Source organism: Moschus berezovskii, chromosome 21 (genome assembly GCF_049115385.1).
Source record: "Moschus berezovskii isolate FMDL1 chromosome 21, NW_MosBer_1.0, whole genome shotgun sequence".
NCBI lineage: Eukaryota > Metazoa > Chordata > Mammalia > Artiodactyla > Moschidae > Moschus > Moschus berezovskii.
Genome location: NC_142480.1, coordinates 54,098,211 through 54,126,195, shown reverse-complemented (window position 1 = coordinate 54,126,195; position 27,985 = coordinate 54,098,211). Strand labels below are relative to the sequence as shown.

At 43.7% G+C, this 27,985-nt stretch overlaps 1 protein-coding gene across 1 annotated transcript in view; it reads right to left on the bottom strand.

The window, feature by feature from the left end:
* The window catches only part of SV2B (synaptic vesicle glycoprotein 2B), a 242,381-nt gene that overhangs the window by 79,704 nt on the left and 134,692 nt on the right, over window positions 1-27,985 (bottom strand). Inside the window, exon 2 of the mRNA XM_055417742.2 lies at window positions 16,406-17,190. Within this exon, the coding sequence (XP_055273717.1) occupies window positions 16,406-16,856 (451 nt within the window). The 5' untranslated portion in view covers window positions 16,857-17,190. The remainder of the gene's footprint in view (window positions 1-16,405; window positions 17,191-27,985) is intronic.

The window sequence follows — 27,985 nt, the reverse complement described above, 5'->3', positions numbered from 1 at the left end:
TTCCTGCTGGTCAAGGTGTGTGCAAATATCCCACGTATCCCCACGAATACAGGAAGGAAGCCATATGGGGAGAAGTCCTATGTAGCAAGTAAGCACAAAGCCTGGCAACTCAGCAGCTCCTGCTGACCCTGAGACTCTGTGTCAACTGCCTAATTCTCTGCGCTGGCTGCACAACACAATCACCAGACCACTGTTGGTGATCACAAAATGCTCTGCCATACCTCACCCACAGACTCTGACGTTATCATTCTAGGACAGGGCTTGGTTGCTTTTTTCTTTTTTAAACAACTCTTCAGGTGACTCAAAAGGGCAGACAGAGGAGAGACCCACGCACCTGGTGCAGTGGTTCTCAACTGGAGGTGATTTCATGCCTCCAGGGGACATTTTGCAATATCTGGAGTCATTTTTGGTTTTATATATATATACACATACGTGGAGCTTCTCTGGTGGCCAAGTGGTAAAGACTCTGCTTGCCATACAGGAGGTGCAGGTTTGATCCCCGGGTTGGGAAGATCCCTTGGAGAAGGAAATGGCAACCCAATCTAGTATTCTTGCCGGGGAAATGCTATAGACAAAGAAGCCTGGCAGACTACAGTCCAGGGGGTTGCAAAGAGTTGGGCATGACTTAGAAACTAAACAACAACAATACATACACTTGAACAGAGAATGAGCTAGGTATATATATATGTGTGTGTGTGTGTGTGTGTGTGTGTGTTTATGTGTATATATTCAGCTCATGTCTGACCCTGCGACTTTCCCTCCATTCCTAGTAGATCCAACAGTTTACTTAAGGATTTCTCCTACTCATTCCTGTTGTACGTTCCACGATCTGAAGATTATGTTTTCAAGTCTATGGGTTAAGCTGAAGCTCCAATACTTTGGCCAGCTCAAGAGAAGAGCAGACTCATTGGGAAAGAGACTGATGCTGGGAAAGACTGAAGGCAAAAGGAGAAGGGGGCAGCAAAGGATGAGATGGTATGAGCGCATCACCGACAGACGGACACAAATTTAAGCAAACTCTAGGAGACAGTGAAGGACAGGGGAGCCCGGAGTGCTGCAGCCCATGGGGTCACAAAGAGTTGGACATGACTTGATGACTGAACAACAATGACGAATGTGGACTTACATTGGACTTTTTCTAGTTCATTAAAGTTTTCCATGGTAGGGGCAAACATAGGGGAATCTCCATAAATTCATAAATATCACATTTTTATTCCAAAAATTAGTAAACCATTAGTTAGCAAACATCTTTTATTTAGCTCTCAAAGAGGGTACTTACAACTGTGGAGGGGAAAAGTGAAGTCGCTCAGTTGTGTCCAACTCTTTGCGACCCCATGGACAGCAGGCTCCTCCGTCCATGGGATTTTCTAGGCAAGAATACTGGAGTGGGTTGCCATTTCCTTCTCCAGGGGATCTTCCTGACCCAGGGATCGAACCCAGGTCTCCCGCATTGTAGACAGATGCTTTACCGTCTGAGTCACCAAGGAAGTCCTTGGTGGGAAAAAAAGCCCTTCAAATCTATGAAGGAATCATGGCCAAAGAGGTTCTGCAAGCAGGGGAGACAGGATGTTCTGAGACATCTTTGCTACAACAAAAGTTCAAACAAGTTGGAAGCTGAACATCATCTGTTGGAGATGGATCATAAGAACAGAATGAGTGTTAATTGGTTACATGTGAGAGCTGGACGGTGAAGAGGGCTGAGCACCGGGGAACGCATGCTTCTGAGCTGCGGTGCTGGAGGAGGCTCTGGAGAGGCCCTCGGACTGCAGGGAGATCCAACCAGTCCATCCTAAAGGAGATCAGTCCTGGGCGTTCATTGGAAGGACTGATGCTAAAGCTGAAACTCCAATACTTTGGCCACCTCATGCAACGAGTTGACTCACTGGAAAAGACTCTGACGCTGGGAAAGGTTGGGGGCGGGAGGAGAAGGGGACGACAGAGAATGAGATGGTTAGATGGCATCACCGACTCGATGGACATGAGTTTGAGTGAACTCCGGGAGTTGGTGATGGACAGGGGGGCCTGGCGTGCTGTGGTTCATGGGGTCGCAGAGAGTCGGACACGACTGAGCGACTGAACTGAACTGTGTGCAGACCCTGAGCTGGACAGTTAGCACAGTGGCATGGTCAGCCGCTTCAGTCATGTCCACTCTTTGTGACCCTGTGGACTGTAGACCCCCAGGCTCCTCTGCCAGTGGGATTCCCCAGGCAAGAATGCTGGAGTGGATTGTCACACCCTTCTCCAGGGGATCTTCCTGACCCAGGGATCGAACCCAGGTCTCCTACGTCCCCGGCATTGGCAGGCGGGTTCTTCACCACTCTCACTCAATTCTCCAAGAGCCCTGAGAGCTGAGGATTCGTCCTCGTCTCCCTCCCTGCCCTCACCTCCTTCCCCTTCCCTCTTCCCCGCTCTCTCCTCCTGCTCTTTCCTCTTCTCCTCCTCCTATTTCTTTTCCCTCTTTCTTTACACAGTGCTATTTACTCCATGTAGAAGTAAAACACACACAGAGAGAACTCCAAATAGTTTTGATTTGATCTTGATTAAAATCAGAGAAATCCAGAATCTGTAAATGTGAACAAGTGGTTAATAATTAGCAGTTGTTGACACAAGTGTTTTCAGACTGAGGTAGACTCTATCCTTTGATGTAGGACTTAGTTGAAAGGCGCGCACACACACACACACACACACACAATAGCAGAGACAAGTGGGAAAAGTGCCTCACTCAAAGCTAAATCCATACTTAACATGTAGCCGACATCATAAAGATGATGATCTTGTTTCAAGACGTTCCCTTTGCAAGGGTTTTCTTAACCTCCAATGGTTAACTGTGAAATTACTTTTCATCTTGAAATTATGATGCTGATTTTGGGGTTGGTTGATTAGCTGGTGAGTTGGTTGGTTTTAGAGGAAATTGTTTTTCTTCATTGTATGTTTGTCACAGAAAATTGAATTTACTCACTAGCTTTGTAACAGTCAACCCTCTGACTATGAATCCACTGATCTTATTATAATAAACACAACCAGCTGTGTAAAAATGTAAACCTCCTGAAGTTAAGACAGCTTGTCTTCTTTGCGTAAGTCATCTGTTTTCTTCCTTGAATAAATTAAATAAGAAAAAAATGATGCTTATAGCAGAAATATGTTAAAGATCCACATAAAAATCTCAATTTTTCAAAACACTCAAACAGCCTCTACTATTTCCTCTACATAATAGTCCAGGAATTGCATATTTCCCCTTGGACTACTCCAATAACCTTCAGCCAGCTCTCCCATCTGACAATTCATTCTTCATCAATGTGGGGATTTTGCTAGTTGCTAAATATATCTCCTCCCATTAGACATTCCAGAAGTGGGGAAACAGACGCAGAGTGGATTTGGGGACCCACCAGGCCCCCTGTGAGATGGACCTGAGCCAAAACTGCACTGACCACCTGATTTCCATCGTTCCTAGTCTGACTGATAGACCACGGTGATGTTCTGAATCTCCTGGAATTAATGTCAGTCCAGATCCCATAATCCTCAAAAGGTCTGATTATTTCCTTTTCCCCAGTGCACAATCACCCTGGGGGAAAGCCAAAAGTCCCCTGGGAGAAACTGGGGGAAAGATTAACCAGTATAAATTTTGGGCAAGGGTACTGTGATCATTTCCTTAAGGAGACCCAGCCTCCCCTTCATTCATGGATTTGGGGCTTATCAACTGGCTCAAACCTGGAAAATGACTGAGGAACCGCGACTGTTTTTTGAGGCAGTTTAGACTTTTGCTCCCTTGCCCTGGAATCTTTCTGTTTATACAGATCAAACAAGAATCTAGTAAGCGTCCTGTGTATTTCACTTCTGGGAATACCTCAGTCTCCAAGAGTCAGGCTATTCCGGGCACTGTTTTGACTCGGAGGTCCATTACGGTAATCACACCCACCTTGCCTGTGGTGGTTAAGTGCTGCCACTTGACCCCTGCCACCCAGTGTCCAATTACTCCTACTGCACTTAGGTTTCTCCCTGCAGTGGCGGAAGTCCCCACTGTGAGGTCTGGCTTGCATTTAAGAGTGATCACAGAGGACTTCCGTGATGGTCTCATCGATGAGAATCCGCCTGCCAATTCAGGGGACACAGGTTTGACCCCTGGTCGGGAAAGATTCCACACGCCATGGAATTTAGTCCATGCGCCACAACTCCTGAGTGTGCATGATGCAACTGCTGTAGCCCCTGCCGCTAGAGCCCGTGCTCCGCAACGAGAAGCCTCCACAGTGAGAAGCCCACAAACCGCAAGGAAGAGCAGCCCCACTCACCGCAACTAGAGAAAGCCAACACACAGCAACAAAGGCCCAGCACAACCAAAAAATTAAAAACTAAATTTTTAAAAAAGATTGTTTATCTTATTAAAAAAAAAAATAAGACTGATCATAGAGCTCTTCAAGGATGTTAGTAGGTGGCCTCGAAAATTTATTTCTCATAGACATGGTGAAAGATATATGCTGTGGACTCTCCCAAGATGGGTGCATAGGTTTTATTTTATTTTATTTTATTTTTTACTTTACATTATTATATTGGTTTTGCCATACATTGACATGAACCTGCTCCGGGTGTACATACGTTCCCCATCTTGAACCCCTCTCCCACCTCCCTCCCCATCCCATCCCTCTGGTTCATCCCAGTACACCAGCCCCGAGCATCCTGTATCATGCATCGAACGTGGACTGGCGATTCATTTCACATATGATAATATACATGTTTCAATGCCATTCTCCCAAATCATCCCACCCTCGCCCTATCCCACAGAGTCCAAAAGACTGTTCTATACATCTGTGTCTCTTTTGCTGTCTCATATACAGGGTTATCGTTTTCATCTTTCTAAATTCCATATATATGCATTAGTATACTATATGCAGAGTACATCATGAGGAACGCTGGAATCATGAAGAAGCACAGGCTGGAATCAAGATTGCTGGGAGAAATATCAATAATCTCAGATATGCTGATGACACTACCCTTATGGCAGAAAGTGAAGAGGAACTCAAAAGCCTCTTGATGAAAGTGAAAGAGGAGAGTGAAAAGGTTGGCTTGAAGCTCAACATTGAGAAAACTAAGATCATGGCATCTGGTCCCATCACTTCATGGGAAATAGATGGAAAAACAGTGGAAACAGTGTCAGACTTTATTTTTTTCGGCTCCAAAATCACTGCAGATGCTGATTGCAGCCATGAAATTAAAAGACGCTTACTCCTTGGAAGGAAAGTTATGACCAACCTAGATAGCATATTAAAAAGCAGAGACATTACTTTGCCAACCAAGGTCCGTCTAGTCAAGGCTATGGTTTTTCCCGTGGTCATGTGTGGATGTGAGAGTTGGACTATGAAGAAAGCTGATCGCCGAAGAATTGATGCTTTTGAACTGTGGTGCTGGAGAAGACTCTTGAGAGTCCCTTGTACCGCAAGGAGATCCAACCAGTCCATTCTAAGGGAGATCGATCCTGGGTGTTCATTGGAAGGACTGATGCTAAAGCTGAAACTCCAATACTTTGGCCACCTCATGCAAAGAGTTGACTCACTGGAAAAGACTCTGATGCTGGGAAAGGTTGGGGGCAGGAGGAGAAGGGGACGACCGAGAATGAGATGGTTGGATGGCATCACCGACTCTGTGGACATGAGTTTGAGTGAACTCCGGGAGTTGGTGATGGACAGGGAGGCCTGGCGTGCTGTGGTTCATGGGGTCGCGGAGAGTCGGACACGACTGAGCGACTGAAATGAACTGAACTGAACTGATACTGTATTGGTGTTTTTCTTTCTGGCTTACTTCCCTCTGTATAATAGGCTCCAGTTTCATCCACCTCATTAGAACTGATTCAATGTGTTCTTTTTAATTGCTGAGTAATACTCCATTGTGTATATGTACCAAAGCTTTCTTATCCATTCGTCTGCAGATGGACATCTAGGTTGCTTCCATGTCCTGGCTATGATAAACAGTGCTGCAATGAACATTGGAGAACACGTGTCTCTTTCAATTCTGGTTTCTTTGGTGTGTATGCCCAGGAGCGCGATTGCCGGGTCGTATGGCAGCTAGCTCTATTTCCAGTTTTTTGAGGAACCTCCACACTGTTCTCCATAGTGGCCGTACTAGTTTGCATTCCCACCAACAGTGTAAGAGGGTTCCTTTTCTCCACACCCTCTCCAGCGGATGCATAGGTTTTAAATGACAAATCCATTCTAACATTCCAATCTCCCTAAGCCTTTGAATCTCTTCCTCTACATGAAACCTAGGCAGGTCTGGCACTCAAGTTCATACACTGTGAGCCAACGTCTGGTCCATGTTTTAGTCACCCAACTAACCAAACCGGTAGAGCCCTTTTTAACTCCTCAATCTTCAATATTAAATGTTGAATTTCTGTTTAGCAGGTCCATATCAATTAATGCAGACCGATTCAATTTTATTTTCCTTCCCCATTACCCCACACCCTTAATATCCATTCCCACAAATGTTTCCTGAACTTCTGTGTAAATTAGAAAACCAAGTAGTTCTTTTGTAGTGTAACAGACCTCCTCATAGGCTTCCCAGGTGGCTCAGTTGTAAAGAACTTGCCTGCCAATGCAGGAGACACAGGTTCAATCCCTGGCTCAGGAAAGTCCCCTGGAGAAGGAAATGGCAAGCCACTCCAGCATTCTTGCCTGGGAAATCCCATGGGAGAGGACCCTGGCAGGGTACAGTCCATGGGGTCACAAAGGGTCAGGACACGACTGAACATGCATGCAATGCAAAGACTTCTTCATGGGTCTCACTTTGACCTTCACTATTAGGGACCTGCAGCAACTTGAGTCTAGTTAGTTACACACGTCCAGAGGAAAAGAGGAGGGGTGAGGTCCTCAGGAGAATCAACAATGTCTTACAAGGCAACTGCCACAAGGGAGGCAATTATAGCTTCCTCATCAAAGCAGGGTCAACACAGGTGGAGAGGCTGCTTCAACTGGTGAAGAAGACTCCTCAAAACTTAGGAGTTCAGTGCCCTCAGCTTCATCAAGCTCTTCCCATACATCCCCATGCCAACTTCCAGGATCTCATTTCTTGCCTATCAACAGCAGACATTCTGTGAGGCTGGGAATTCAACTCTGCACTTGTAATTCAGTCACTTAGCGGATGAGATTCTGGGTTTGGTTATCAGCAGTCTCAGGAGATAAATGTCTCCTTCAGGGCAGACACAGAAGATTTGGAGTCACTTATACAGTGCTTGGTGCTGGGAATATGAGCCCTGAGTTCATTCATTTCTTTTCCTACTTTGTCAATGACATTAGGAGCAACCAGCCAATCTCATACTCATTAATTTGACAAAATGCATGCGACGAGTTGACTCACTGGAAAAAACTCTGATGCTGGGAAAGGTTGGGGGTGGGAGGAGAAGGGGACGACAGAGAATGAGATGGCTGAATGGCATCACTGACTCTGTGGACATGAGTTTGAGTGAACTCCGGGAGTTGGTGATGGACAGGGAGGCCTGGCATGCTGTGTGTGATTCGTGGGGTCGCGGAGAGTCGGACACGACTGAGTGACTGAACTGAACTGAACTAGCCTAACAAAAATGATCACCCAGATCCTTGTCTCTTTTAAGTATCTGAACAGGAATATCCAATGAAATTTTGTATATCGCTATCTGACTGATGGCCACATCATGCTGTGAACACGGAAGTGCTCTCTTTGCCATAGGAAATAGAGTCAATGCTGCCTTTCAATCTAACTGGATTATAGGACTGATTCCAGAAGCTCCAGAATCAATTCAGTAAACATATTCTTAAGATTCTGTTCCCCTAGAACCATGCCCAGCACCAAAATCACTGGAGTAGAGTCATCATCTTAAACCAGCTTGTAATTCTCTTCCTCAAAGTCATTTAATAGCTCTCCATTAAAAGCTCTTCCATTGACTGAGCAATCAAGCCCACATTCCTAAACATGGCAATCAGAATGGACTCTGTTAAGGGAGCTCTTGGTTTTCTTTCTATTCTAAAGAATCCCATGATCTAAAAAATCATAAAAACAACTGATACAATCAAACACAAAAAGATTATATGAAAATCCCTAGTGGTGGATTTCACCATCATGAGTATTTGTTTCCGTGATACTAAGTAAGTACTTATTGAGCACATGTTGTGTGCCAGGCTCTGGGGTATACACGGCCCCTCCTTTCAGAAACTGACAGTCTGAATTCAGGGCTGAAGATAAAGCGTCTCATAAATCAACTGTTCTGCCCTGATGCTCACTATGAATTTGCATATAAAACAATTTAAGGATAATCTTTCATGACAGTAGAGTGATACATCCATCTCTGAGCCACTGTGGAAATTCAGTGCACAATTTACTCTAATGAATCCACTCCATCTGACATTGCTCCATGTCCTCCTTTAGCTTATACAGACATCAGGCCCCAGGGGTCCCCTATTAGATTCTAAATCACTGTCTGAAGCTGTAGGACTCCCTGAGCCTTCCCACTGCTGATGGCAAGAAAAACTAACAGCCAATAAAATACCCACAGAGCAACTAGACCCTTTCAGGAAATCCAAATTCTGAAGGCAAAAGTGGAACTGTGGCCTAAAAACAGAGCTCTCTTTCTTCTGATCAGCATGAAGGTGGGAATCACCCACAGTTCCAGCTTAAGGAGTATCTTTACAATCATGGGAAAACCTTGGTGGTAATTTACCAAATTCAGGCAGAGAAGGACACTGTTGGTTTGTTTCGTGTGTCATGAATAGTAAGTACTGTCCTAGCTATAAGGAAATAAGGGTTAGAGCTGCCAACAATTCAATGTCATTTGAAAAAGAAAACGTCATGCCAGATAGTCCTTAACTACCTATCTTCAACTCATTTTAAACGATTTTTTCCTATATATAACCAGACATAAATAGTAACCAAAAGGGATTAAAAAGAAGTATAGATTCATTCATCAACCACCTAAAATCATGGAAGTCTTTGAGAGGAAGACTCCAAAATCAGCACAAGGCCACACAACCACTGAACAGAAGAGCAGATGTGAAAACAGGCCACTTAACTCTACAGCCTGCCAACCTCAGGTTCTGTCCCTTACACTGTCTCTGTTTCCTTCACCTCTGAATAAGAGGGATAACACTGAACACTGCACTGCATAATTGCATAGTGCTGTTTGGTATTCTATGTTTCTCGTGTGAACTTTATTTCCACCATCAGAGCAAAACTCACTGAGTGCTGGGACCTGCCCGCCTTGCATCACCACGAGGGAATACTACATGGAAATGTTCAGCGATCCTTCTAAAAATAAGAACGAATTTAATTAACAGACGAATGCATTCTTCTTGTCTTAAAGGGGACTAACCACTTCATAAGAGAAAGGGCTGAAGAAAAAAAAATATCGTATATTAACACACACACATATGGAATCTAGAAAGATGGTACTGGTGAACCTATTTGCAGGGCAGCCGTGGAGACACAGGCAGACATAGAGAACAGACTGTGGGCATGGCAGGTGGGGGTAGGAAGGAGAGGGTCGGAGGAATGGGGAGATTACCATGGAAACATATACACTGCTGCTGCTGCTGCTAAGTCACTTCAGTTGTGTCTGACTCTGTGTGACCCCATAAATGGCAGCCCACCAGGCTCCACCATCCCTGGGATTCTCCAGGCAAGAACACTGGAGTGGGTTGCCATTTCCTTCTTCAATGTGTGAAAGTGAAAAGTGAAAGTGAAGTCGCTCAGTCATGTCTGACTCGTAGCGACCCCATGGACTGCAGCCTACCAGGCTCCTCCGTCCATGGGATTTTCTAGGATATGTAAAATAGATAGCCAGTAGGAATTTGCTGTGTGACTCAGGGAACTCAAACTGGGCCTCTGTGACAACCTAGAGGGGAAGGATGGGGGTGGGAGGGAGGTTCTAGAGGGAGGGGACTCTTGTACACCTGTGGCTGATCTATGTTGCTGTATGGCCAAAACCAACACAATATTGTAATTACCCTTCAATTAAAAATAAATTCAAAAAAAGAAACAACTGCTGAAACTGTAAAAAAAAAAGAAAAGAAAAAGGGCTGAGCCTTGAATGGTAACATTTTTCATGGGGCTTTTTCTTCCCCAGATGAGACAGTTTTAGATGTGACCCACTAAAACACAACCCTTGAAGGAAGCAAATTTTCATCTTTCTGAAAGCTCAGCAAAGTGGCATAGCAGCACCTAGATATTTTTGTTACCTGGCCTGCAGATGCTTCTTTTATCTTCTGAATGGATTCATCCATTTCCAGGAAGAAAAATAACAAAATAGTTCATGATTTGAGGTCTGAATTTGGGAGTGGGAGGAGTTCTCCCTCTGAATTATTTCCCTGGAACATTAACTAGGGTCAAGTCTAGAGGCGTCACTTTCAGTCTTTTCTCCTTGTTCTTTTTGGCCGAACTACATGGCTTGAGAGATTTCAGTTCCCCCACCAGGAACTGAACTCGGGCCAGGGCAGTGAAAGTACTGAATCCTAACCACAAGACCACAGGCAACTCCTCCAGTTTTTTTTTTTTTTAATAACAAGAGGGTTAAGAGAATGAGAAGACAGCTCACAGACTGATAGAAAATATTTGCAAAAGACATCTGATAAAAGACGGTTATCCAAAAGCTACAAAGAATTCTTAAAACTCAACAATAAGAAAGTAAAAAACCTAATTTAACAGCTCCAGCATTCTTGTTTGGAGAATTCCATGGACAGAGGAGCCTGGCTGGCTACAGTCCATGGGGTCACACAGAATCGGACACGACTAAGCGACTTTCACTTTCAAAGACCTTAATAGACACTTCACCAAAGAAGGTATGCTCGTTTAGTCACTAAGTCATGTCTGACATTTTTGTGACCCCCATGGACTGTGTAGCCCACCAGGCTCCTCAGTACCATGGGATTTCCCAGACAAGAATACTGGAGAGGGTTGCCATTTCCTCTTCCAGGGGATCTTCTCAACCCAGGGACTGAACCCATGTCTCCTTCATTGGTAGGCGGGTTCTTTACCGCTGAGCCACCAGGGAAGCCATACAGAAGGTATTCAGATAGCAAATACGTATACGGAATGATGCTCCATGTCATAGGTCATCAGAGGAATGCAAGTTAAAACAGCAAGATACCATATCACACCTATTAGAATGACCAAATCCAGAACACTGAAGACATCATATACTGGTGAGGATGTGGAGCAACAGAAACTCTCATACACACTGCTGGGAATGCAAAATAGTACAGCCCCTTTAGGAGACAGTTTGGCAGTCTCTTACAAAACCAAACTTATTCTTCCCATACAAACTAGCAATCACATACCTTGATACCCAAAGGAGTTGAAAACTAACTATCCATAAAAAACCTGCACATGGCCATTTATAGCAGCTTTATTCACAACTGTCAAAACTTGGAAGCAACCAAGATGCCCTGTGGTAGGCAAATGGATAAATAAACTGTGGTACATACAAATAATGAAATATTTTTCAACCCTAGAAAGGCATGTGCAATCAATCCATGCAAAGACAGGGAGGAAACTTAAATGCATATTACTGAGCAAAAGAAGCCAATTTGAAACAGCTACATACTATATGAGTCCAATTGTGGAAAAGGCAAAACCTTATGAAGACAGTAAAAAAAAAAATCAGTGGTTTCCAGAAATTGGGGAAGAGGGAAGGAATGAATAGGTGGATCATGAAGAATTTTTAAGGCAGTGAAAATACTCTGTAAGACACTATAATGATGGCTATGCATCATTATACGTTTGTCCAGCTCATTGACTATACCACACCAAGATTGCACCCTAAGGTATTATTAATCAAAATAAGCTATGGACTTTGGGTGAATAAGATGTGTCAGTGTAGGTTCATCAGTTGTAATGATGTACACTCTGGAAGGGGATATGGATAATAGGAGAAAACTATACATATGTAGGGAGAAGACAATGGCACCCACTCCAGTACTCTTGCCTGGAAAATCCCATGGACGGAGGAGTCTGGTAGGCTGCAGTCCACAGGGTCGATAAGAATCGGACACAACTGAGCATCTTCACTTTCACTTTTCACTTTCATGCATTGGAGAAGGAAATGGTGACCCAATCCAGTGTTCTTGCCTGGAGAATCCCAGGGATGGGGGAGCCTGGTGGGCTGCCGTCTATGGGGTCGCACAGAGTTGGACACGACTGAAGCGACTTAGCAGCAGCATACATATGTAGGGGCAGGGACATAAGCAAAATATCTAAATATCTTTCTCTCAATTTGTCTGTGAATCTACAATTGCTCTAAAAAATTGTCTTATGAAAAAACCCTAGCAAGGGGAAAGAAAGAACTAGCTTAGCACCTAAAAGAAAAGGTCTTTTCACCAGCCCAGGTAGGGAAGTTTGCCCTTAAAAGCCTACTATAAATAATTTTGGGTAGAAGGAATGTGCAGTGTCACCTGAGAAAATCGAGTCCTGAACTTGGGTGAGTCACCATGATCAAGCAATCAACTTAGCAATGACAGCATCCTCAACAGGGGCTTCCTTGGTGGTCCCCTGGGTAAGACTCTGTGCTCCCAATGAAGGGGACCTGGGTTTGATTCCTGGTAGGAGAATGAGATGTCACATCCCACAGCGAAAGATCCCACATGACACCAGGAAGATGGAAGATCCTGTGTGCCGCTAAGAAAAGCCCTCAAGTCTCAGCTAAGACCCAGAGAGGTCCAAATAAATAATAAACCCCACGGACAGAAGAGCCTGGCGGGCTACAGTCCATGGGGTCACAAAGAGTTGGACACAACTGAGCAACTAAACACAATTATTTCTTAGAATGTGTTGATTTAAGAAAAGAAAGAAAGAAACAACTTTAGCAATAATAAATAAAATATCTTGAGTACCTATGATGGGCAGCCACTGTTTCAGGCAAGTTAAATGCATTAAACTCATTTAGTCCTCAAAAGTCCTATGAAGTAAGATATCCTTAGCAGCTCCATTTTGCAGAGAAGGAAACTGAGCACAGAGAAGCTAACTTATTCCCAAAGTCACTCTCCTAAGAATTGGAGGAGGCAGGATCCACTTGGCTGCAGGGTCCAGGCTGTTCCGTGATCTCAGTGCAACTGCACTAAGTTGCTTCAGTCAGATCTGACTCTTCTCAACCCCATGGATTGTAGTCCACCAGGCTCCTCTGTCCATGGGATTTCCCATGCAAGAGTACTGGAGTGGGTTTCTATTTCCTTCTCCAGGGGATATTTCCAGCCCAGGGATCGAACCTGTGTCTCCTGCATCTCCTGCTTTGGCAGGCAGGTTCTTTACCACTGAGCCACCAGGGAACCGCACCTCACTATAAATGCTTCAGGGAGACGGTAATAATACAAAGTGGCAAGAACTAACAGTAGTTTAGTGGGCAGGGAGCTTACGGGCTTTACTGCAGTTTATCCTCGCAACAGATGTATCATCACCCTATTCCATATATAGGAAAACTGATCATTAAAGAAGTGATGACTTGCCCAAGGTCACTTGCCAAGGAAGATAAATGACAAAGCCAGTTGCCAAAACCTTGTTGACGGACACGTGTCCACACTGGCAGCATTCCCCACACCATGTTACCTCTCTGTTGGAAGAGATTCACGGTGTTCAGGTACCCTATTTGGAGCCTGATGACTGGAGAGAAGTCTTCCCCATGCATGAAAGAAAGGCTGTATGGTGTAGAAGAATGAGCACAGATCCTAAAATCAGAAAGACCTGGGTTGAAAGTCCAGTTCCAGCAATTACTATGTGCCATCGAATACAGCTCATTGAGTCTGCTTCCTGATATGTACAAATAGGACCAAAATTCCTGCAAGCACCTGGTGACTATGAAGCTGACATGAGAAAACGTACAGAGAAGCCAGCCTGATGAGACTCTCCAGTCACCCACCTCCCTGGATCCATTAAGGGGGCCCCACAAGTACATATGGGAGTCCATCTCTGTCAGGGGTCTGCCTGCCCCTCTTAGGCTGAGTCATAGCATCTTCATCGTAAACACTGAAAGCAAAACTTCACAAACGTGGGTTCTCCAGCTTGGGACCATGTTTCCTCAATTCCCAGCATTTGCCCTGGAGCCGGCTGTTAATGAGGTTGTCGAGTACCAGGGTAGTGGAGAGACCAAGAGGGCATGAAATCATTACCAACATGCCAATTTGGACTAATAGGAATCCAGGGTTTCAGTCGAGAATACCACAAAACAAAATAATGGTCTTGGAAATGTTTAGATCAACAGGCAACAGTTTTGTTTGGTCAGGGGGTTGGGATTCATTTTGTTTTTGCCCTTTAAAAAAGTCAGTTGAAACTTGAAGAGACAGCAGAATTTTGCTGATAAAAGAATAATTTTTTTTATTTTAAAATAATAATAATAAAAACCCTGTGTGACATCTTGCTTCTTGAGTCATTTCTTTTGTTTGTCTGTACTTGGTCTCTTTTGGTTCCCTGATAGCCATACCTGACAGAGATCTCATAATTTTAAAGGTCCCTTTAACGTTAATTAAACAGGAATAAATCAAATATGTGGGTGTGTGTGGTTTATTTCACTTGGTGTAACTCATTTCATCCATGTTGTAGCTTGTGTTAGAATTTCCTTCTTCTTTCAGGCTGATTTTTTTTTTTACATTTATATTCATTAGGGATAGTGGCCTGTATGCTTCTTTTTAAAAAATTTTATTGAAGTATAGCTGGTTTACAATGTTGTGTAAATTTCTTCTATTCAGCAAAGTGATTCAGATATACAGGTCTCTCTACATATAGATGGGTATTTTTTCATATTATTTTCTATTATAGCTTATCACAGAATATTGAATACAGTTCCCTGTATGACCTTACTATGTATCCATCCTATATATAACAGTTTGCCTCTCTAATCCCAGACTCCCACTCCTTCCCTCCCCCACCCCCACTTCCCTTTGGCAACCACAAATCTATTTACTACATCTGTGAATCTATAAAACCGTTTTTGAAAGCCTCCAGGGACCGTTCTTTATGCAGATGTTTTCTCCATTTTCTATCCTAGTCCTATTTATTATGGCTGTAAACCAGGGGCCTGTGAACTATAACCCACAGTCTAAATTCAGCCTGCTACATTGTTTCTAAATAAAGTTTTATTGGAACACAGTTGTGCCCATTTGTTTGCATACTGTCTATGGCTTCTTTTGTGCTAGAGGCAGAGTTGAGTGGCGGTAGCAGAGACCATCCAGACCTGTAGAGGAAATGTCTGTCAATCCCTGCTCTCAAGCAGGCAGTGGGGCCAGAATGGCACAAGATGTTTGAAAGCACGCATCCTTACCATAACCAAATAATTCTGTTTGTTAATGCCTGTTTGTCCTACTTTACGTAAGTTCTTTGAGAGGCAAGGACATCTACCTTGTTCAATATTTTTTCTCCAGGGCTGGAGCAGAAAGACTAAAACATGGTACACAAAGAAGTATCTGTTGAATGAATGAACTAAACTGCTGGATGGATTTTGAGCTCTTGAGGGTCATAACGACTAAAGCGTCTCAGTCTTGAGTAAGAACCTGACTCATGGTAAGTTCTCTGAAACTGTACATTTGCTAAACGATCAATTGTGTGGACTGTGAGTTTAGAGAATGAGTATGTTTTGTGGGACATTTAATGACCAAGACAAGCCCTTGTCTATATTTTGATGAATCTCTTCTATGCCACACTATTTATGCCCACACTCTTTCTAACTTCACAAAATTCTCTGTGCCTCAAGCCCTGATACCTGAAGTCTGGCTCGGATGGTGCTAGTCTCATCAAGGATTTGCCAAGCTCCCGTCCTCCATCCCACGGACTCCATCTGTGCTTCACAGTGTGGCTCCCAACAGCCTGCAGGGGCTCTGCGGGTGACTCAGCCCAGCGTTTATCACCAAGACACATGGGCATTCAGCCCATAACACTTATATACAAGAGAAACCAGGAGCGGATGCTAACGGATTCTGGAAAGTCACAGAGAGGAGGAACGAGTGGAAGAGACACGCACACACACAAAACGAATTTGTTATTTGGACATGGAAGATGATTTAATATAAAGGAGAGAGAAAGCAGACTCTCAGGGAGGAGGAAAAGGAAGTATAACTTTAAAGTTTGTGAATCCCTATATTGTATGCCTGTAACTTATATAATATTGTACATTAGCCACACTTCAGTTTTTTCAAAAGAGACTTGGATAAAAGAACTAAAGTCTTGAGAGTCAGACAGTTCTCAGTAGGAACCTAAGCTCCAATATCTATCAGCTTTGTAAACCTGTACCTATTAAATGCTCTGAGATAAAAATACCTTCATGACAAAATGGATGTAAAATGATAGTGCTGCAAGGACATTATGGTGGATTTAAGATGCCTAAGAGTGACAGGTGCTATACAAATTATACCACTCTTTCCCGCTTCAGATTTTCATGCCACAAGGAGAATGAGCTCTGAAAATTTCTACTTACCAAGCATTCCTTTCTTGGAACTAGAGAGACACATGTCCTTCTCGGCACTGGGCAGGGCAAAACTCACCACGAACACTTCCACCCCATCAGCCATCAGGGCCAAACCCAAAACAAAAAAGAGGGTCCACTGGAAGCGTCCATGGCCACACTCATCAATGATGGTCTCGTACTGGTGCGCCAGCTGCTCCTCGTCTTCCATCCGCTCGGCCAGCAGGTCTGCCTGGCCCCGAAGACCATCTGCTCTGGAGGGCGCCATCTTGGCCTGCTTGGCCTTGACGTCATCTGGGTGAGGGATGCCCTGGTACTCGCCTTCGTAGATCTCGTCTTCCTCATCATGGCCTTCCGTAACGTCACTCTGTGCATCCTCTTCTGGGTTGGACTCATTGCCACGATAGTAGCCATCACTGTGGGCATAGCCCTCATAGTTGTCCTGATATTTGTAGTCATCCATTGCTCGGTTCTGGGACTGCCTGCTTGCCTCTTGAGCTATATTCCTTTCACTGTGATAGAGGTTTGGACTGTTTCAATAACCATCATCCATGCTAGGTACAGACGTTTAAATGTAGGCTTCTTGGGCGAACGCGACACCCTTTGTCTTTTGCGTTCAGTGGCTACTGGAAGTCTTTGAAAAGTTTCAAAGTCTGGCCTGGTCTCCTTCAGCAATCCAAAGGTGTTGTGTTGAACGTTGATTAGAAATGGGTCCAGCTGTTCTCCTTGACAAGGAGCTCACAGGACTTGGCAGCTTGCTGACTGGCCTGATTTGTTCTGCTCCTGAAGGTTATGCTCTGGAGTGAAAGAAAGAAAAGACTGTTATGAAATGTAGAAATTCTGGCAAATTACTCTCAGAATTGAACAAATGTATTTATTAGTGCCAAGGTTTCATGTGTAAGGTGGAGGACATCCTGATTAGACTTCAGATTCATATCAAATGAATGAAGCTCAAATCAGTGAGAAAGAACAGTGGTCAGAGAGCCCCTGGAAGCACTGATTAACCCATGAAAGCAGTCAAGTCTTATATTAATACAAGAACGAAATGTAAAGCAAGCAAGAAGTTCTTCAATACAAGATGATTTTGTGTTATGGATTTCTGTTAGAATTAATCAAGCTTTTGGCAACAGGGCAGGTTTATTACAGCTTCTGTTATGAGAAGACCAGCTTTTCTAACAGTCAAGAAGTGTCTGTGCAATTTTATACCCAGAAATGTACGGCTAAGAAATATCTAGGGCCATTCTTCCCAAGGCTCAGCTTACTTTTGATACTCAGCGTTGTGGTTCCAGGGCTACTCTGACGTCCTTGCACTTGCCTTAAGTAGGTAAGAATAGTTGCTGAAGACCTAGAGTCAGAGAGCTTGTGTCTGAAATTGGATCCTGCCACGAAGTGGCAGTGTGATCGTGCACATGTTTCTGAGCCTCGATGTTCTCATCTGTAAACTGGAGATAATCAAAAGTACTTAACTCATGAGGTTGCGCATAAAGTGCTCAGGATAGTGTCAGACTCACTTGGTAAGCATTTTTTAAGCCTTTTTTAAACTTTTTATTTTACACTGGAGTATAGTCGATTAACAATATTATGATAGTTTCAGGTGGACAGGAAAGGAACTCATCCATATACACAAATGCATCCATTCTCCCCCAAACTCCTCTCCCATCCAGACTGCCACATAACACTGAGCAGTTTCCCTGTGCTATACAATAGAACTTTGCTGGTTATCCGTTTCTAATAGAGCAACACTATTTAAACATTGATGCTATTTTGCTCTTTTTTCTTCCTAGTTCCAATTCTGGGAACCGGGACCCAGTATTGTCAGACCCAAGACCTTACCTTGCATCCCAGTTCCAATCACTGGTTCCATCTGTTGATCTCCGTGCCCAGCAGTGAAATATTATTGTGTGCATGTATGCATGCTCCATCGCTCAGTTATGCCTGACTCTTTGCAACCCCATGGACTGTAGCCCGCCAGGCTGCTCCACCCATGGAATTCTCAAGACAACAATACTGGAGTGGGTAACCATTCCCTTCTCCAGGGTATCTTCTCAACCCAGGGATGGAACCGGGTGTCCCATGGTGCAGGTAGATTCTTTACCATTTGAGCCACCAGGGAAGCCCAGCAGACCCTATCCTAATCACGTCCCTATAACCCCAGTGCTCACAAAGTCTGCAACCATCATTTAATGATGTCCCCTGGGTACCAGAAACTGTGCTAAATGTACTACATCCTTTATCCCTAATTCCTACCATGATCAGAAAGAGAAGAAAACTGTGTCTGTATCTTTTTCTTACAGATAAATAAATTTGTATTAGACCATGCCAGACCGAACCATGTCAAACTAATATTCTAAATCTGTTTTTATTATATCTGTTTAGGACCACGGGAGGAATACAAATCACATGTAAACAGCACGAGAGCTTAGCAGAGTGCTATATAAAATGGAGAAAGGATGCCAACTGCCTGAGATCTGGTGTGCTATTCTCATCCTGGGGGTTCTGCAAAAATGTCATGGACCAAAAATGACAGATATGCAATTCGAAAAGCACGTGTGGGAAATACCACTCGGGGCAAAGGTCCTGGGACTCACTTTGTGGAAAGAAGCAGATCTTTGTTAAAATGAATTCCGCTCGTCATATCCAGTTAAATGGATCACTGTGAATGTCAGGTGTCGTGGAGTCAGGAAGACTCGCTGTCAAGTGTTGTGGGTTTTTTCCTTTTTCGTTGAGAAATGCCAACTCATTTTTTCAGCAAAGTATTTTCTAGAGAATACAATAATTAATCATTTTCTCTGTTACGGTTTGAGTTGGGAAAAAATAGTATACTGAAACCCTAACTTCCAGAACCTCATAATATGACCTTTTTAGAAACTACATCGCTACAGAGGTAATCAAGTTAAAATCAGGCCATTAGGGTTTCTGCTAATCCAAGATGACTGGTGACCTTATAAAAGGGGGAAATCTAGATGTGGAGACAGACACGCATAGAGAAGATGCTGCAGAGACACAGGAAGGGTACCACTGACCAGACAAGGGATGCCTGAGGCCACCAGAAGGTAGGAGAAAGACACAGCTCACAGCCCTCAGAAGGAACCAACCCCCCTCATCAGGACTGATCAAAACCAACACCTTGATTTTGGATTTCTAGACTTTGGCACTTTGAAACCATCAATTTCTTTGTTTAAGCCATTCAGTTTATAGTACTTTGTTATGGAAACACCAGGAAATACATTCAAAACGTTAGCAAGTCTAGTGTTTATCAGCTAAACAGCAATAATAAAACAACCAGAAGAGCAGCTACTAAGATAAGCATGTTACCAACGTTATCTCATTAACCTCGCAGCCAATAAAGAAGCAGTGCTGTTCTCTCCATCTCACAGATGAAGACACTGAGGGCCAAGCGGATTCAAGAATGCACCCCAAGTAGCACAGAGAATCAATAGCAGGGCTTGGATTTGAAGCCAGCCTCAAACAGCATGTTAGGGATGATACATAGTGGAAGAAATTGGGAGTCCAAGGGGCCAAGTCAAGCTCACACATGGAGTTGCCTGCAGAGCTAGGATTGAAACTGAGCTTCTGATTCCCAGGTTCAAGATTGTTTGCCCATTCTCAACAAACATTCCCCAGGATCCTCAATGCTTAAGGCAGTGCACTAGGTATGACATGACTTGATCCCCACTCTCAAGAGGTCTACCCCTCATGAGACAGTCAAACAACACAAAGTATCATGCATCATAAAAATGACACTCCTGATTATCAATAACATTGTCTTTCATTTATTGGATGCTTTGTGGCTTTGACCCAGGTACAGTGCTAAGTTTTGTAGTATCTTCCAACCAGGGCAAGAACCCTATGAAGCAGGGGCTGTTTTTACACTCAGTTTACAATAAATAAGACTGAGGCTGAAGAGGTTGGACAGATGACCGGTGTCCCAGGTTGTAGTTTTCTCAGGGAATTCAGAGAAGAGACAGATCACCATAGGCTGAGTTCTGCTGAAATAGCATCCTAGAGGTTAGGGGACTTCCAAGGGCAGGCAAGCGCTCAGAGAAGCAAACAACAGAGAAGGGGGCACTGCAGGCTGGAGGACAGGGAGAGGCAAAGGCACAGAGTTAGGGATGTCTTCACTTGTTCTGGCAGCAATGGAGCATCCACCCACAGCAGAGGATCCAAAAGGGAGCAATCACGGGAGATAGAGGACGAAGGTAAATAGCAACCAGTCTGAAGGCCCTGCTCAGGGACTGGGAATTATCCTTTGAGCAAAAGGAGTCTTGAAGGTGGTTGTTGAAGTGAGTAAGAGTGGTGTGTCGTGTAGAGCGGGAATCTGGAAAGATGTTGCTGGTGGGGATGCAAATCCTGATTTTTAAGTGAAAACGCGGAGACAACGAAACCAGGTAGAAGTTTTCGTGTGTGTGTGTGTGTGTGTGAATAGCCCAGAGGTCAGGTTAGGCCCGGACAGAGGAGGTGGCCTTCAGACAGGGGGAGAAGGATAAACACAGGGAGACGACCACAGGAGAACAAGTCATGCATTTCCTGGCAGGTGAGAAGGAACAGCAAGGGCAACTGGGATGATGATGACTCTAGGGTGGCAAATTCTGGACTGGAAATTCTACAACTGCTGTGAAGTTAAGACAAGCAAAAATCTTCTTTCAGGCTGATCCGCCTTTTGGGAAGGTGAAGTGAAAGTCACTCACTCAGTCGTGTCTGACTCTTTGTGACCCCATGAACTATACAGTCCATGGAATTCTGCAGGCCAGAATGCTGGGGTGGGTAGCCGTTCCCTTCTCCAGGGAATCTTCCTAACCCAGGGATCAAACTCAGGTCTCCCACACTGCAGTTTTTACGAGCCGAGCCACCAGGAAGGTGGTAGGATATATACCAGGCTTCTCAGGCGGCACTAGTGGTAAAGAACCCTCCTACCAATGCAGAAGACATAAGAGATACAGGTTCGATCCCTGGGTTGGGAAGATCCCCTGGAAAAGAAAATGGCAACCCACTCCAGTATTCTTGCCTGGGAAATCCCATGGACAGAGGAACCTGGTGGGCTACAATCCCTAGGGTCTCACAGAGTCAAACACAACTGAAGTGACTTAGCAAGCATGCATGCAGGATATACAGCAGAGTGGTTCAAGAATACAGCCCAAGTGTCAAGGTCCCAGGTTCAGATCCTGACTCTGCCACTTCCTGTGTGCAAGCTACTGGTCACTCTGTGCCTCAGTTTACTCATCTGTAAAGTGGCCGCAATACCAGTACCCACACTGGGGATTTGAGAAGATAGTTCATGAAGACTGCTTAGCACAGTGCCTGGCACAGATGTGATCAACATAAATTTGAATTATTATCATTGTTGTTGTTGTTATGATTATTATCTGAGCATTGATAAGGCAAATGTAGCCAGGATCTCTTCTTGAGCTTTGCTGAACTCCACTTGAGATCTGAGGCCCATCTGGACTGGGCTGGGGAACCAAGTACAGAGAAAAACAAACTGACATTTAGTTATTCAAGAAAACCACTGCTTCCCAAAACGGGCCAGCACAAATCTCTTAAGCATCCTCCTTTAACTCTTACATTCTATTAACCTCTGCATCTATGCCACCTGATTCAAAATCATCGTGTGGTAAACACTTGTTCATAATTAAATATTACAGAGAACAAAGCTAAAAGTATTACAATCAAATATTACAATGTAATGCTTCCCAAAATGTGTTCTGCAGAACATTAGGCCTTTTAATGTGTTCATTTAAGGGGAAAAAAGAATTTCAAGAGAAAATAAGTTTAGGAAACATGTACATTCACCATTTTCTTTCAGAGACTAGTAATTCACATGGCTATGTTAAAAGCTCTGAGAAGACCTGCATAAAAATCCACTTCACACCATTGAGCTACCACAATGCATGCATCAGATTTACTCCAATCAACAGACAAATGACAGCAAGCATTAGCTTATATGTGATGAACTAGAACTAGAACCCTCATACATTGCTGGTAGGAATGAAAAATGATTCGGCCACTTTGGAAAACACTTTGGTAGTTTCTTAAAATGTTCAACATATGTTTACCAAACAACCTGTTGATTCCATCCTAAGAATCTACCCAAGAGAAGTTAAGACATAATGCCCACAAAAAGACTAATACATGAACATTAAAAACAATATAGTTTATAATAACCCCAAACTGGGAACAAATGTCCATCAATGTCCATCAACTAATGAGGGATGAACAAAAGGTAGTCAATCGATGCAACGGAATAATAACCAGAAAGAAAAAAAGAAAAATACTACTGGCACATATTACAACATGGAGGAACCTCAGAAACATTACGTCAATTAAAAGAAAGCAAACACAAAGGGCCATGTAGTGTGTGACTCCATTATATGAAATCCCCAGAACAGGCAAATTTCAATTCAGTTCAGTTGCTCAGTCATGTCAAACTCTCTGAGACCACATGGACTGCAGCATGCCAGGCTTCCCTGTCCATCACCAACTCCTGGAGCTTGATCAAACTCATGTCCATTGAGTCAGTGATGCCATCCAACCATCTCATCCTCTGTCATTCCCTTCTTCTCCCGCCTTCAATCTTTCCCAGGATCAGGGTCTTTTCCAATGAATCAGTTCTTCTCATCAGGTGGCCAACGTATTGCAGTTTCAGCTTCAGCATCAGTCCTTCCAATGCATATTTAGGACTGATTTTCTTTAGGATTGACTGGGTGGATCTCCTTGCAGTCCAAGGGACTCTCAAGAGTCTTCTCCAACACCACAGTTCAAAAGCATCAATTCTTCAGCACTCAACCTTCTTTATAGTCCAACTCTCACATCCATACATAACTACTGGAAAAACCATAGCCTTGACTAGACAGACCTTTGTTGGCAATGTAATGTCTCTGCTTTTTAATATGCTGTCTAGGTTAGTCATAACTTTTCTTCCAAGGAGCAAATGTCTTTTAATTTCATGGCTGCAGTCACCATCTGCAGTGATTTTGGAGCCTCCAAAAATAAAGTCTGTTACTGTTTCCATTGTTTCCCCATCTATTTGCCATGAAGTGATGGGACCAGATGCCATGATCTTAGTTTTCTGAATGTTGAGTTTTAAGCCAACTTTCTAACTCTCCTCTTTCACTTTCACAAAGAGGCTCTTTAGTTCTTCGCTTTCTGCCATAAGAGTGGTGTTGTCTGCATATCTGACATTATTGATATTTCTCCTGGTAATCTTGATTCCAGCTTGGCTTCATTCAGTCCAGCATTTCACAAGATGTACTCTGCATATAAGTTAAATAAAAGGGTGACAATACATAGCCTTGACATACTCCTTCCCTGATTTGAAGCCAGTCTGCTCTTCCATGTCCAATTCTAACTGTTGCTTCTTAACCTGCATACAGATTTCTCAGGAGGCAGGTCAGGTGGTCTGGTATTCCCATCTCTTTCAGAATTTTCCACAGTTTGTTGTGATCCACAGAGTCAAAGGCTTTGGCATAGTCAATAAAGCAGAAGTAGATGTTTTTCTGGCACTCTCTTGCTTTTTTGATGATCCAAGGGATGTTTGCAATTTGATCTCTGGTTCCTCTGCCTTTTCTAAATTCAGCTTGAACATCTGGAAGTTTATAGTTCACGTACTGTTGAAGTCTGGCCTGGAAAATTTTTAGCATTTCTTTGCTAAGGTGTGCTGCTGCTGCTGCTGCTAAGTCACTTCAGTCGTGTCTGACTCTGTGTGACCCCATAGACGGAAGCCCACCAGGCTCCCCCGTTTCTGGGATTCTCCAGGCAAGAACACTGGAGTGGGTTGCCATTTCCTTCTCCAATGTATGAAAGTGAAAAGTGAAAGTGAAGTCGCTCAGTTGTGTCTGACCCTTAGCGACCCCATGGACTGCAGCCTACCAGGCTCCTCATCCATGGGATTTTCTAGGCAAGAGAGATGAGTGCAATTGTGCGGTAGTTTGAGCATTCTTTGGCATTCCTTTCTTTGGGATTGGAATGAAAACTGACCTTTTCCAGTCCTGTGGCCACTGCTGAGTTTTCCAAATTTGCTGACATATTGAGTGCAGCACTTTCACAGCATCATCTTTTAGGATTTGAAAGAGCTCAAATGGATTTCCATCACTTCCACTAGCTTTGTTTGTAGTGATGCTTCCTAAGGCCCACTTGACTTCACATTCCAGGATGTCTGGCTCTAGGTGAGTGATCATACCATCATGGTTATCTGGGTCATGAAGATCTTTTTTGTATAGTTCTGTGTATTCTTGCCACCTCTTCTTAATATATTCTGCTTCTGTTGGGTCCATACTGTTTCTGTTCTTTATTGTGCCCATCTTTGCATGAAATGTTCCCTTGGAATCTCTAATTTTCTTGAAGAGATCTCTAGACTTTCCCATTCTATTGTTTTCCTCTATTTCTTTGCACTTATTACTGAGGAGGGCTTTCTTATCTCTCCTTGCTATTCTTTGGAACTCTGCATTCAAATGGGTATGTATATCTTTCCGTTTCTCCTTTGCCTTTCACTTTTCTCCTTTTCACAACTATTTGTAAGGCCTACTCAGACAACCATTTAGCCTTTTTGCATTTCTTTTTCTTGAGGATGGTCTAGATCACTGACTCCTGTGCAATGTCAGGAACCTCTATCAATAGTTCTTCAGGCACTTTGTCTATCATATCTAATCCCTTGAATCTATTTCCCACTTCCACTGTATAATCATAAGGGATTTGATTTAGGTCACACCTGAATGGTTTAGTGGTTTTCCTTACTTTCTTCAATCTAAGTCTGAATTTGGCAATAAGAAGTTCATGATCTGAGTCACAGTCAGCTCCCAGTCTTGTTTTGCTGACTGTATAGAGCTTCTCCATCTTTGGCTGCAAAAAATATAATCAATCTGATTTCAGTATTGACAATCTGGTCATGTCCATGTGTAGAGTCTTCTCTTGTGTTGTTGGAAGAGGGTGTGTTTTATGACCAGTGCATTCTCTTGGCGAAACTCTGCCAGCCTTTGCCCTGCTTCATTCTGTATTCCAAGGCCAAATTTTCCTGTTACTCCAGGTGTTTCTTGACTTCCTGCTTTTGCATTCCAGTCCCCTATAATGAAAAGGACATCTTTTTGGGGTGTTAGTTCTAGAAGGTCTTGTAGGTCTTCATAGAACCATTCAACTTCAGCTTCTTCAGCATTACTGGTCAGGGCATAGACTTGGATTACTGTGATATTGAATGGTTTGCCTTGGAAACGAACAGAGATCATTCTGTCACTTTTAAGATTGCATCCAAGTACTGCATTTCAGACTCTTGTTGACTATGATGGGTACTCCATTTCTTCTAAGGGATTCTTGCCCACAGAAGTAGATATAATGGTCTCTGAGTAATATTCACCCATTACAGTCCATTTTAGTTCACTGATTCCTAAAATACCGATGTTCACTCTTGCCATCTCCTGTGACCACTTCCAATTTGCCTTGATTCATGGACCTAACACTCCAGGTTCCTATGAAATATTGCTCTTTACAGCATCATACTTGACTTCTATCACCAGTCACATCCACAACTGGGTTGTGTTTTTGCTTTGGCTCCATCCTTTCATTCTTTCTGGAGTTATTTTTTCCACTGATCTCTAGTAGCATACTGGCAAATTTATTGAGACAGAAAGCAGATAAGTGGTTGCCTGGGACCAGAGGTGGGAGAGGGGAGTGACTGCAAGTAAATTTGAGGAAAGTTGAGTGTTGGGAATATTCTAAAACTGGATTATAGTGATGGTTGTTGAACAACTCTATAAATTTAATAAAATCATTTACTCTAATAAGTGGATTTTACATCATGTGTATTTTAATAATAAATGATATATTAAATATAATAAATTAGTTGCTCAGTCATGTCTGACTCTTTGCAACCCCATGTACTGTAGCCTGCCAGGCTCCTCTGTCCATGGAATTCTCTAGGCAAGAATATTGGAGTGGGTAGCCATTCCCTTCTCCAGGGGATCTTCCTGACTCAGAGATCAAATCCAGGTCTCTTGCATTGCAGGTGAATTCTTTACCATCTGAGCCACTAGGGAAGCCCTATTATGTTAAATAATTTTGTAACGTATATTATGTAATAAAGCTGCTATCCTCTCCCGTTTACTTCCTTCCAAAATCTATGTAACAGGATTTAATTGATTGAAACCACTGTTTGCCATGATTATGGACCTCTTTTTTCTTGGAACTTGTATTGACATTTATGGAATATAGGCTCTTCTAAGGGGGCTTCTCTGGAGAAGGCAATGGCAAGCCACTCCAGTACTCTTACTTAGAAAATCACATGGACAGAGGAGCCTGGTGGGCTGCAGTCCATGGGGTCGCTACTAGTCGGACACAACTGAGCGACTTCACTTTCACTTTTCACTTTCACACATTGGAGAAGGAAATGGCAACCCACTCCAGTGTTCTTGCCTGGAGAATCCCAGGGATGGCGGAGTCTGGTCGGCTGCCATCTATGGGGTTGCACAGAGTCGGACACGACTGTAGCGACTTAGCAGCAGCAGCAAGGGGGCTTCTAAAGTGGCTTGGTCGTAAAGAATCCACTTGCCAATGCAGAAGAGGCAGATTCAATCCCTGGGTTGGAAGATTCCCTGGAGTAGAAAATGACAACCTGCTCCAGTTTTCTTGCCTGGAAAATCCTATAGTTAGAGAAGCCTGGCAAACTGCAGTCCACGGGGTCTCAAGGAGTTGGACACGACTTAGCAACTGAGCATGCCTGCAGACTCTTCTAAATAGTGTAGCACTGATTTTGTACTTAGAACCTAAGCTTTATTCATCTTAGGATTTTGTCATGTACTGAAAGACCACTTGGCAGGTGTCCCAGAATCTATCTGCATGCAGGACCCATGAGAAGTAAGAATAGCGAAAATAGCCTGGTTGTCGCCCAATGGGCCACAACCACAAAATCCCAAGATTTTCCACCAGCTTCAGTCAAATCAAATGCAGTACACTAAAAGCCCAGACTGCAGCTCCTTGGGTGCGAACAATAAGAGACGATGTCCCCTTAGCAAAGATGCCAGTAGACTCAGACCACCCCCGGGAAACTGAGCACACTTTTTGGCCTCTTGAGCAGGAGCTCCAAAATCACTGCAGATGCTGATGGTAGCCATGAAATTAAAAGATGCTTGCTCCTTGGAAGGAAAGTTATGACCAACCTTGATAGTATATTAAAAAGCAGAGACATTACTTTGCCAACCAAGGTCCGTCTAGTCAAGGCAATGGTTTTTCCTGTGGTCATGTATGGATGTGAGAGTTGGACTGTGAAGAAGGCTGATCGCCGAAGAATCGATGCTTTTGAACTGTGGTGTTGGAGAAGACTCTTAAGAGTCCCTTATACCGCAAGGAGATCCAACCAGTCCATTCTAAAGGAGATCAATCCTGGGTGTTCATTGGAGGGACTGATGCTAAAGCTGAAACTGCAATACTTTGGCCACCTCATGCGACGAGTTGACTCACTGGAAAAGACTCTGATGCTGGGAAAGGTTGGGGGCGGGAGGAGAAGGGGACGACGGAGAATGAGATGGCTGGATGGCATCACCGACTCTGTGGACATGAGTTTGAGTGTACTCCGGGAGTTGGTGATGGACAGGGGGGCCTGGTGTGCTG